This window comes from Simochromis diagramma, unplaced genomic scaffold (genome assembly GCF_900408965.1).
Source record: "Simochromis diagramma unplaced genomic scaffold, fSimDia1.1 OVJJ01000445.1, whole genome shotgun sequence".
NCBI lineage: Eukaryota > Metazoa > Chordata > Actinopteri > Cichliformes > Cichlidae > Simochromis > Simochromis diagramma.
In genome coordinates, this window is record NW_024387269.1 from 109,407 (window position 1) to 122,063 (window position 12,657).

The 12,657-nt window shown below is 46.5% G+C and overlaps 1 protein-coding gene across 3 annotated transcripts in view; it reads right to left on the minus strand.

Moving 5' to 3' along the window:
* The window catches only part of agla (amylo-alpha-1, 6-glucosidase, 4-alpha-glucanotransferase a), a 33,219-nt gene that overhangs the window by 12,353 nt on the left and 8,209 nt on the right, over nt 1-12,657 (minus strand). For 2 of the 3 annotated variants that reach the window (XM_040002544.1, XM_040002542.1), the window contains exons 5-19: nt 12,287-12,490; nt 10,329-10,510; nt 9,210-9,321; nt 8,904-9,030; nt 7,634-7,736; nt 6,565-6,662; nt 5,825-5,964; nt 5,491-5,678; nt 4,174-4,297; nt 2,178-2,341; nt 1,994-2,095; nt 1,374-1,529; nt 1,080-1,230; nt 259-383; nt 61-173 (exon numbers count right to left, since the gene is read on the minus strand). In XM_040002544.1, coding sequence (XP_039858478.1) covers nt 61-173; nt 259-383; nt 1,080-1,230; nt 1,374-1,529; nt 1,994-2,095; nt 2,178-2,341; nt 4,174-4,297; nt 5,491-5,678; nt 5,825-5,964; nt 6,565-6,662; nt 7,634-7,736; nt 8,904-9,030; nt 9,210-9,321; nt 10,329-10,510; nt 12,287-12,490 — 2,089 coding nt within the window. Of the gene's footprint in view, nt 1-60; nt 174-258; nt 384-1,079; nt 1,231-1,373; nt 1,530-1,993; nt 2,096-2,177; nt 2,342-4,173; nt 4,298-4,526; nt 4,651-5,490; nt 5,679-5,824; nt 5,965-6,564; nt 6,663-7,633; nt 7,737-8,903; nt 9,031-9,209; nt 9,322-10,328; nt 10,511-12,286; nt 12,491-12,657 lie in introns of all 3 variants that reach the window. The other variant, XM_040002543.1, reaches the window with a different exon arrangement.

Genomic DNA, 12,657 nt, shown 5'->3' on the forward strand with positions numbered 1-12,657 from the left:
ACGCGAGTCTGAAAAGTGACCACAACACACAATCACGCGTGACGTTTGTGTGTGTGCTACCTGAAGGCGATGATGCTGCCGGGTGTCAGCTTCTGGAAGGTGATCTCGTGCACAAACTCTGAACGCCCTTTTGACGTCACTCCAGCTTTCTTCATCACTGTACTCTCATCCAGCTGTGCACACAGCAGAACCAGTTTAACACCGTCCGTCTGCCACTAACGCTCAGAAACACACCTGTGTTAAACACGACGCGCTCACCGAGATGTGCTCTTTCATTTCCACTGTGTATTCTGGCATGCCGTTGATGTAGTTCTCATCCTTCTTATATTTCCCGGCGCTCCTTTCCACCATCCTTGCCTCCAGCACCACCTCCTCTATTTTCCCTGGGAGAGGGAAAAGGTGGCAGCATGCACTGTGAATCCATCCAAACTACACACCTAACATGTTGTGACAAATTTTCCAGATCCGACTTTGTAGGTAACACACACACACCATAGGCACTGCCTTTATGTAAAAATGTGTCCTCAAAATACACTGAAAACAATAAGTAAAAGTCAGTATCAAGTAATTATGGTCCTCATGTCTCTGAACAGGACTGAGACTCTGGGCTCATCCAGTTCTCATGAGAAGCAGGGAGAATTTCATGGTTTGATGCAGATGTCGAAGGTGTATCAGTGTGGGACCATATCTGAGACCAGGACAGCGTTTTTAAACCAGGATTTTATCGTCTGCATCTCTTCACATATTTAGTACTGTTGGGTTACAAGACTGAACGGGGTCCTATCATGTTGTTGTTGATGTGTGTGGCTTGCAGCAGCAGCGCTGCAGCCGAGTGTGCACAGCAACGTGAATAAAGAGATGCTGCAAAGCATGAACGTGCACCCGGGTCTGCTAGCAGGACCTGATCTGAGTGAGGAGCGCACTTGTTTTCAAATGCAATGATAAGATTATTCAGATCCAACTAATCGAAAAAATAAATCAATGAAAATAATAAAAAAAAAAACAAAAAAAAAACAAAACGTGGTGGGTGTGCACAGCTGCACTAAGATTCAAAATCCACAGTAATGATGTTGTTCTACCAGGAATGAACATGGGCGGGACACTGGTGCTGTACTGGTGGGTTTTGGGATCCCAGAAGGCGGTCCTGCTCACGGTTACCACAGACTGGTGGGTGCTGGGACAGTGACGAGTCACTGCAACGATGTCTGCATCCACCTGGTCCACGTACACCTGGACAGGAGGAGTTGGACAAACTGTACCAAAAGGTTTTAGCATCGAAGCATCGGCTTTAGCACAGAAAGCACTTCCTGTGTGTGTGTGTGTGTGTGTGTGTGTGTGTGTGTGTGTGTGTGTGTGTGTGTGTGTGTGTGTACCTGTGTGAATCCCTGTGCAGCCAGCTCCTGGTGCAGCTTGTTTACTGCCCGTTTCCCAGCTATGATGCCGGTACAGGAGCTAACCTCACCAGGAGAGGATGGGACTGCTGACGGGTTCCACTTGGGATAGAAGCGCTCCTCCTTCACCACAGAGATCTGTGCACAGGTAAGCATGGAGTCGGTGTGTGCTCTTATTGCAGCGCCTCTCACAGGGCCTCAAAGTAACACTTTTATTTTCTTTATTTGATGAACTGCCTCATGAATTAGCACTATTTAAACTGGAAGTATAAAGGAATGAGGGTTGACTTGAAATTTTGGATTTTATTATATATGTGACAGTTTTATCCAGTGAATCTAAATTCACTGGAACATCAGCATTAACAAAGGAAAAATCCAAAACTATAAAGTGAACTTATGATGTATGTCTGTCATGTTAAGTTTGCTTCTGCTGTTTTAGATTCTAAAGACCGTTTGTGTCCACAAACACTCCAAAGGACCAAAGACAGGCTGAGCTTGTGTTAATGAGCAGTTAGGCACATTTTTACAAATACGCCCCATTATTGGAGACTTTGTTCTGTCGTGTTCAGCAAAATGCTGTCAGATGATAAATATATAATAACCTGATGTGGCACCAGTTCATCGTATCCACGGGTGGAGCCAGTAGCGCAGCACGCCATGGCCACGATAGCAGAGCTGGGCAGAGCGTCGAAGGCTGAGCGGAGCTGTAAACGACACACCCGACAATTAACCATCGTACAACAGCTCGACTCCAAGCTCACTGTCAGCTGACCTCAAGAGACCCACCTGGATAGGACACTCGTTGTCATGGGTTACATCAAGAAACATGGCGTGTGCAATGGAAGGCGTCAGTGGGCGGAGACTGGGCTGAACAAAAGCTCCTACTGGCTCACCGCCGTAACGATACACCAGGCGGCCCTCCTCGTGGCTGTCACCAGCTGACATCGCCTCTGATGATCGAGTGAAGGGGAAAAACCAAAGTAAGCGCTCGCAGACACAGGTGGACACACGCCATGCTGCATCACTGACAGGTGAGCTCACACACTCAGTTACATTTGTTTCCATGTGAATCCAAACTGAGTACAAATGACATCAGAACCATGATGGGGATGAAAAGTTGAATCTGTGCAAACGGTCCAGCAACATCCATCCATCTTCATCCGCTTTATCCGAGGCCGGGTCGCGGGGGCGGCAGCCTAAGCAGAGAGGCCCAGACCTCCCTCTCCCCAGCCACCTCCTGCAGCTTATCCGGGGGAATACCAAGGTGTTCCCAGGACACGCTCTCCAGTGTGTCCTGGGTCTGCCCCGGGGCCTCCTCCCGGTGGGACATGCCTGGAACACCTCACCCAGGAGACGCCCAGGAGGCATCCTTGTCAGATGCCCGAACCACCTCAGCTGGCTCCTTTCGACGCGGAGCAGCAGCGGCTCTACTCTGAGCCCCTCCCGGATGGCCGAACTTCTCACCCTATCTCTAAGGGAGAGGCCAGCCACCCTTCGGAGGAAGCTCATTTCTGCCGCTTGTATCCGTGATCTCGTTCTTTCGGTCACTACCCACAGCTCGTGGCCATAGGTGAGGGTAGGGACGTAGATCGACCGGTAAATTGAGAGCTTCGCTTTTACACTCAGCTCCCTCTTCACCACGATGGACCGGTGCAGCATCCACATCACTGCAGCTGCAGCCCCAATCAGTCTGTCGATCTCCGGCTCCCTTCTCCCATCACTTGCGAACAAGACCCCGAGATACTTTAACTCCTCCACTTGGGGCAGGAACTCATCCCCGACCCGGAGTGGGCACTCCACCCTTTTCCGGCTGAGAACCATGGCCTCAGATTTGGAGGTGCTGATCCTCATTCCCGCTGCTTCACACTCGGCTGCGAACCGTTCCAGTGCGAGCTGGAGGCCATCACCCGGTCACCTGATCATAACTGCACAGGGTTGTTGGAGTTTACCTGGTTTGATTCCAGGATTTGACAGAGTTGTGTTTGTCAGTGGGTCACACAGCTGTGGATGAAGATCCATGAAAGCCGTGACTTTGGTAACCTGCACAGAGTCACGCAGGCCTGCAGTGTACACACCTGAATAATAAACACCTGCGTTTTGTGTTTGCCTGTGTTATCTTTGTCTAACATTTACATTTGTTTCATGAAGTGTGAGAAATGTGCAAAAAATATGGAACCAGGAAGGAAGCAAACCAGGACACAGTTATTACTGTGACCTCCAACAGGTGCAGCTCTGTGACGGGGTTTGGTGCAGTGGGGTTTGGACCTCACTACATATTAAAGCTACTTCCTATACAAGTTGTTTTTAGTACCACAACTACAAGTACTGAAAGATGTCACTGAATGCCAAAAAAAAAATCTAGTTATAATTCCTGAGTTTACATTTTTGGTTTTTACTTCAAGCTTTGGGCGTGCTCCAGGAACAGCGCCACAACGAGCAGAGTTCAGCACGACTGAAATGTGCCTGATCTCCCCTTCAATGCTGGGATGTCCAGAAGTGCTCAGAATTCATTTTGGATCATCTACACAGCACGCTCTGACTTCATCACAGGCTCCACACTTTGTGCACAATCCCAGCTCATCACCAGTGACGAGAGCGGGACTCCTGGAACAGCTGAGCTCTCAGCAGTTTCAGGAGTCTGAATGTGTTTACATGGATTTATTCAAGCTGACTTGAGGCTGTTCTGAAGATGTGGAATTGATACAAATATTTAAACATGAATGAAGTCAGCAGTTAACGAACATGCTGTATTTGTAGGTGTGTTATAGACACGGTACTTTACCTCGTATGAGTGATGTAATCCCTAGCTTGGTAACAAAGACATTATCCAGCTCCTCGCTGCCGGTGAACAGCTCAGCCACCACATACAGGTCAGGACACACCGTTCTGGCCACATCCAGCATGAACTAACAAACCACAGCATGACAAACCAGTGCGGGGGGGGGCATGCATGAAAGAAAGATTGAAGGAGGAAGAGGAGGAGAATGAAAGTGAAGGGGACTCAGCCAGTTAGAATGGTGCAGTCGTGCAGTCAAAGAACACACGGAGAGGTGGAGTGTTTGGAGACATGCAGAACAATGCAGTGGGGAGAGAAGAAAGACAGTCACACATTTAGCTTGCACATCAGTGCTGTACCTCGTATGAGACTGCTAATTCCCAGCCGGTTAACAAAAACATTGTCAAGGAGCTCGCTGCCTGTAAAGAGCTCAGCTATCACATACAGATTGGGTCTGACCGCTCTGGCTGCGTCTAACATGGCCTGGACGACAAACATCACGGACAAGGAGAGAGAGAGCTGCTGTTAGCAGGGACACGCTCACACGGGACAACACGGCTGTAGTGACGCTGCGTCCTCTCTTTGTGCATGCTTGAACTCAGCATTAATCATATTTGTCACTACAGTTAGGACCGTTACAGTGTAGCACAGACGTCCTGAGATCGTTTCACTGAATCTCACTGATAATACGTGTCGAAGCAGAAGGGTGCGCCACAGCAGCATTTGCTCGCACCTGGACTAGACTCACTGAGGCCACATCAAAGTATTACTTCAACACTTGCAGATGGAACAAGCCGGCTCTCAAACGGAGCCGAAACCAGAACAAGTTCCAGAAGGACACGGTGACGTCTGGAAATACAGTTAACACGCCAAGAACTGGCTATCCTTCCAACATCCTCTGCAAAACACAAGACAGCCAGGACATCCAATAATAATTTTCCTGGGTTATTTATATGGTGGCTGCATACTGTAACAAAGCCCCAAAAATTCAGACCCCTCCCACAGGGCGGGTCAGCACAGGGCCACACAGCGACCTCTCTGCTGTTATCACAGATGTCTGTCTATTCAAACTGTGGCACATCAGTGATTTAAATAAACTCTTTCATGCTTTGAGACTAACACAAACATGTCGTGTGTCCTCGACATGTCTGTAGAACAGTTCAACAGTGACGTTCGGCCCCAGTGAGACATCAAACATATTTCTAACATGTAAGCCTGCAGAACAACTTTACTGCAACATGGAGCTAAAGTGTTACGTGTCCTGGATTTAAACGTAGAATAATTGACATGAAGTGTGTGATGTACAGTGAGGTGTGGCGATACCTCAGCAACATGTAAAGGTGTGGAATGGCAGTTGTCCAGACGGACTCCGTGGAAATACTTGGCTGTGATTTGCGTGTATTTCTTCATGTGATCCCACAGGTAGGGACAGTCGTCAGGCGTGTTGCCGTATCGTAGTTTGACACTGTCACCCCAGGCGATCAGCTCCCGACGAATGTACACGTTGGAGCCTTTATGGAGCAGAAGCACTTCAGTACTGATACGGTCACTTTATTACTCCCAGCTCGCAGCAACAACAGTCACTGACAGCTTAAAGCAGCATCATATTCAACATTTAGTCTTTTTTGAACCACCTTGTGTGGCTCATCCTGTTTACCTGGTTCAGCAAAGTTCCTGAGTGGATCGTCGCCCATCACCCAACCGTTGTGGGCCAGGAAATGGCACATCTTGTCTGGCTGGTCCAGCAGCTGCATTTCCTGGTCCAGAGTCATGTCCTGATAGGGGAAGGTGAAATACCTGACCGGAAGATGGAAACATGGCATTATGGCTGCCCGGGTGATGTGAACGTAGTGCAGCTGTGGACACTTTGTGTCAAAGCACTTCATGTTAGACAACGGATCATTTGATGGATCCTATTCAGTGAGGATCAATGAGTTTGTCACCAACATCCACGCTTTTCAAAGAAAACATGAATCCAACTGACTGCTACTGGATATAAAGCTTTCTATGTAGTTTGAGCCTCATTTACCTGTCAGCACACATTCATCCAAGTGCTTTATTGAAATAAGCCTGAATACTTTTATCTTAATGCTCACATACTTTGATGTATGTGGAACAACTCGGGGTTCAGCATCTTGCCCTGAGTTTGACACACAGATTGGAGAACCAGGGGTTGAGCCACCCACCTTCTAATTGGCATACAGCTCACTGACTTCTGAGCCAGCGCCACCCCTAATACGTACTTATAGTATGGGCCATGATAATATCTTAGCATTATGAAGTGTTCAGCTAACCTGCCTCATGTCTTTGTTAAAGCTTTAGTAAATGTGCTGAGTTATTAACACACTTCGCTGTACTCTGCCTTCCTCTCATTAGTCAGCTCTTTAAACTGGTTACCTGGTGACCATTGGGTTTGTCCTGGTAACAGGGCCCAGCCTGGGACCGTGCTCAGCAAGTCGTTCATAGACGATGTTTCCAATAAGACAGTTGACAGCCTGGAGGGACAAAGAAGAAGGTTGTGACAGAGCAAAAGACATCAGACACTTGTTCTAAAACAAAGTAACCGCACACACGTTAAAGATTTTACATGTCACAGAGAAGGTGTTTGCTGAAAACGACCATGTATAGAAACGGTCCACACAGGAGCCCAGCGATGGCGACAGTTCATCTTCAGAGAGCAGTTATCAAACAGCTAACAGATCAATGGTTAATCTGGAGTTGCAGTCAGGTTTCAGAGCTCATCACTGTACAGGAGGCTGAAGGTTATGAAGACCTTACAGCCTCTGACCGTGGACCTCAGTGCAGTGGTCCATACGTTATTACAGCGCTGTTAGTGTTAGAGGTGCTGTGCTGCAGTGGTTTGACCTGAATCACCTGCAGCTTCCTGCTTTGACATTCAAATGAAAGCGACGTTTCTTGTAAACAGCCACAAACATCAGGATAGCATGAACTTTGCCTCCACGCTGAGTCATGTTCATTCATATTTTTATCAATCTAACATTTTATTTCATTTCACTAACAAAATGTTAGGAAACCCCTGAGCTCGTGCGGTACACCCCACGGCCCCCTTTAGCTCCGCCCCTGTTTGCAGCAGGGTCCTGTGTCCTGCCGTCAGCGTTCAGCATGCTGCCTGTCTGTATCAGTTAAACGTAACTTCTGCAAACAGCGGTGGCTGGAGCAGCTTTACACTTCTGTTGAACAGGTGCTTTGAAGGACTACTACCAGCTTTTTCATGTGAAGCTTTTAATGGTGATTACTGGTCACAGCTCCGCCTCTTTGCTCTTCACGGCGTGTCCTCAGACTCTGGCTCCAAGTTAAAGTGACAGCATCGTCTCAGACGTAGCTGTTATCAGTCGTTTTGCTCTAAACCTGGGGCTGCATTGGCCCGATGCTGACTGACAGACGGACGTTAATTCACAGGTTTAACAGCTTTCGATGCTTTTCCCCTCAGGTGTGGCAGCCTTACCTGCTCCTGATGCTGGTGCACGATGTGATACTGCTCTGCATTCAGGTCAGTCAGTTTCTGATTGAGCCAACCGCAGCACTCCTCGATGTGTTGAGGTGACAAGCTACAGAGGGAAGCAACATTACATCACACTGCTGTGTGCCGCACACACAGATATACACACTTTACATTAACTACACTGGTCCATGTCAGCGTCACAGAGGTAACTCATCATATCTGAACAATGAAGAAACATAACAATGTAGTTTTTAAATATTTGTCGGCTTATTTTTTTCAACCACGCTGTGCTGAGTGATGAGCATGGAGGAACAGGGATGTGCTCCCTACAGATGCAAAACAGTCTTCTTTTCACAACAGAGGTCCTGATTCATTTAATACTGAACTAACGTTCACACTAAGTCAAAGGGACTGCGTGACGTCACCTGAACGACTTATTTTGGACTGGAGACCAAACAGAACCATCATATTTAAGAACAAATCCTTTCACACACTCTGGACGATCGTCAGCCAATCACAGGGGTCCATGGGTCTGACATGCAGGGTAAGCTGTACCCACACACGGTGTGTCAGATTAGCTTGCTGAATGTGGTTAATGCTAACATGCAAGGATGGGAGGCTGCTGCTTTTATCCCCACACAGGTCCACACCTGTGCAGGATAAGGTTACACATTGGTCTAATCGGGTGGTGACGTCACCTGACTCTGTCCACATTGCATGTTTAAAACTTCCTGTTGCAGCTCTAATGTGATGGCTGCGTAACATCTTCGAGCCAACTGTCAACTGCATACTTACAGTGCTGTGAAAGCAGAGTTCTTACATTTGAGCAATATTTGTCACGTTTTTCTTTAATATTAGACAAAAATAACCCATTTAAATACAAAACGCTGTTTCTGAATGATGAGGCAAAAAGACCTGGTCCGATGTGATTGTTGAGCTCACTTTGTCAGACAGACATTAAAGTTACGTCCTGATTGAACAGGCGTGGCTCGTTAATCAGTTCATTCGTTCGTTCCACACATGGCGGGATGGGTTTGGACAGCTTCATTTCCCCTTAATAAATGTAATCTTAATTTAAAAATACTTTTATAAATGCCAAGTCTTTTACGACTGTCGGGTGAAAACAGCACATTTACTCAGCTCATCTTTGTCCAGGATTAAAAACGTGTTTGACGATCTGAAAAGAACAAAGAAACTCAATCGCAGCACGTTGACCGACTACAGCTGAGCAGCAACCCAACATCACACTCGTGCTGTGGACCCCGAGTCTCACCTGTGAGGCACAAATGTCTCCAAAGCAGAGTCCATGTCTGCTGTGTTGCCATAGCGACGGTATTGTGGATCCTGAATGATCCTGAGGCCCGTCTGCCCTCCAGTCTTGCTGTGGTCTGGCTTGGTACCTGATGGCAGGCACACACATGTTAATGACACAGTGAATGTGGTTTAACCCTCTGCTCATCTTTGCACACACCGTAAACACAAGTTCTTTTTTTGGGCTTCAAACTGAAAACATGCTGATGAGTTTTTGAAGCTCACATAACGACTCTTGGCTTTGGGACGTCTGTGTGGATTTACACACCGTTTTGCAGCAGGGTCCTAAACGCCTCCACAGCACTGTCCACTTTGACTTGGTAGAACTCCCACAGTTTGATCTGAGGGAACACGTCCTGCCACATCACACTACGGACGGCCTGAAACACAACAAATCAAACACACGTTACACAAACACGTCTTTAAAGCGTGTACGATGCTGCTGAGAGAAAGTGCCTTTAACCATCTGATGAACTGACCCAGCTCAGTTCATCTGCATAGACATGAGGTTCATTATTACCTGGTTTATTCTGAGGAATTCTACAAACCCTCCTTTAGGTCAGCACTTCCGTGAGCCACTGAAGTAGTAACACACACACACACACACACTTCAAACTAGTGTGCTAAATTTAGCGTGACTAAAGCCAGTTTTATCCACTGACACTGACCTGGTCCACAGTGGCTCATTTGTGGGCACAGCCACAGTTAACATAGGAAGAGCATTAGTTTAGTTTAATGAGCCGACTCTAGCCAACACTCACCTACCAACTCTGACACAAAGCCAGACTCCAAACAAAGAAACACCAAACTTGGAGCAAAGATTTATGCACCAAATTACAGCTTGCAAGGTAAACGCAGCTTGGTGCTCGGTTTTGGTTGTTTTAACTGTCGGGTGTAAGAGTAAAAAATAAGGGGCAATGTGCAAATGTATATAAATAAATAACAAAATGATTATCTTTACTATAAAATAAAATCTAAATATAGAAACAGTGAGTATTCTGCACAGGCGTTACTCAGCAGTGCAGACCGTCAGGTGCAATAGTTTATGTCTCTGTAAAAACAGGTTATTTTTTTAATTGACATGTAAAAGTTTAACAAAAATTTAATTGAAATTGTGTCTAGAAATGTCACACAAGATATGTTCTGCTCTGTTTCACAGCAGGCCAGGAAAACGCCCCTTAGCTTTGATCGAAATCCCTCATAAGTTACTCAGTACCACTGAGTAACTTAAAGAAACATTTAAAAAAAGCTAGCTGCCTTTGGTGATGAGGCTGTGGATAAGATTTCAATTCATGCTCTCAGGCAGGGCTGTCATTGGCTCACACCACAGCCTGTGACATTTGTGAAAGTTCAAAGGTGAATGAATGTGCAGGAACCCAGAACTCACATTCAGATGACTCTCCGTGGTAATGTCAGCAGGAAGTCCTTTAGCTTTGTAGCGTCCCTCTGCTACTCTGGTGGTTAAATGCCACAGAGCTCTGTCTAAAACCCAGGCTGGGCGCAGGTGAGGAGAGTTCACCAGGTTGTATCCACATTCTGGATGCTCCCTTATCCACACGCTGTTAGCAGCTGTGAAGGAACACAGACAAGAAACCATTGAGCTGTTTAAATACTTTATTCATCAATGTTTTACTCTTTTTACAGATCTAATAATAGTCTGACAGTGAGTCACACATACTGTATAAATCAGAGTTCAGTCTGTATTTAACCTTCATATCAGGCTCATTTTACTGCTCGACCTTTCCTGAGCGAGGATGAGAGGGATCCACAGGTGGTCACTGCCAGCAGGACAGCACAAACACTTTGATACAACGAGCATGTCAAATGAAAAGTCTTGACCTGAAAAAACACTTTCAAAGTAACTGTTAACCAGTTTTGCTATAAGATGTTTTACCAACAACCTAAACTATACCCAGCTAACTTTTTAGTGGTCTTTAAATCTTGACCTGATTCTAAATAGATTTCAAGTGAAAGCCTTAGACAGGGCTACAGCAAGAGTACGGGAGCGTGAGCAAACCTTAACCCTGACAAAGTGTGGCAAAAATGGCACTTTTAAAGCTTAGTGTATTGAGTTAACTGCCATGTTGGACACTGTGGGGTGAAGGGTCAAAGAGAGCAGATTTCTCCTGTATTGGCTTCCCTTCATTGGCTCCCTGTTAAATCCAGAATTCAAAATCCTGCTCCTCACATACAAGGTCTTAAATAATCTTCTGTGCAAACTACAGATGACCAAAATGATCACAAGGACTTTGGTGCAGCAACCTCTTTGCAAACAGTTTTATCCAGCAGCAGCCAGCGACTGGCAGAAACCATCTGCCAACCAGTCAGATGCATATTCCTGCCTTGCACCTCGTGGTTATAGTGTGTGTGTGCTTGAGGTCAGGGAAGAAACCTGTGAGGCTACACTTCCACAGAGGCCGTACTGAGCCCACTATAAGAAAGCAAATGTTTCCAGTCCTCCCCACAGCACAGTGTTCACCTGCTGTGCTTCAAAGGTAAGAAAAACCAAACGGCTTCTCTTTACTTCCCTTTATGATTGTGAGTCAACAACAATCTTTCCTGTTCTGTCGAACTTCAGAGGATAAGGGTAACGATCTGTCTGAAAGTCCTGCCTTTGGGACAGTTTAATGACACTTTCAATCCTTGGAAATGTGCAGACTCTCGGTGAAAGCATGTGTTGTTGTGAAACCTCTCGTACTATAACATGTGGTGGAACAAAGACATGTGATTGCATAAATGTTCAGGCCAAATAAAAGTGAGTGCGTGCAGCATAACAAACCATGAGCTGTAAACAAAGATCACAATAAAACAACGTGTTGCATGTACGCTGAGTGCACACATGTCGACTTCTCCATCCTTAGTCCATAATCGAGTCCATGCATTATGAAAAGTGATGCACAGGATGTTCAGTCAGTGATCGGCTCCATGGACTGGCTCAGGAAGCCTTGTGATTCACTTCCCCTGCTATCCTTTAAGGCAAGAAAACAGTTGCATTTTTGCTCTTTGTTAACCAATTAGCACTCTTCAGTAACATGTTCTGCTGTTGGTGTGCCTAGTTAAGTTGGCTGCTGTGGGTAACTTGAAGCGTTTAACTTAGTTAGTGGTTGGTACGAGCCAACCATGAAATTTCTGAAGGATGTCGCGTCGCTGCAGTCAAAACAATATTTGGTACGTCTGATTGCAAAGCACAGGGTAGAGCGCTTAGAGGGGAGATGTCAGAATCTAAAGACAGCAGTGAACAGCAGCCGTCTCACATCAGATGCAGGAGGTGGCCTTTGACCTCCGAGGGGAAGGAAGCGGTGTTGCAGTACACTAATGAACGGCCCTCCTCATGGCTCAACTCACCAGTATGGTTATACACCACATCTGTGATGCACAGCATGTCCCACTCTGTGTTTAGCTTCTCCACCAGCCCCCCCACATCTGTCCAGTCGTAGTTGCGACCCGCTGGGCTGAACTCTGGGTTGACGCTCAGCTGGTCAGCTAAGGAGTAGCAGGACCTGGACTCCCCCAGAGTCTGCACTGGAGTGAAGTGGATCATGTTGTATCCTGGAAGACAAACCCACAGACGTACTATTAATCCTTCTATACGGCATTTTGTTTGATAGTCCTGACATGTGATGAATCCCCTCACACACTGCACTGTCCATGTGATGTAGTACCTGCACACACACACACACAGTAAGAGAGTTTAGGCCGATGACAGGAACCATGGT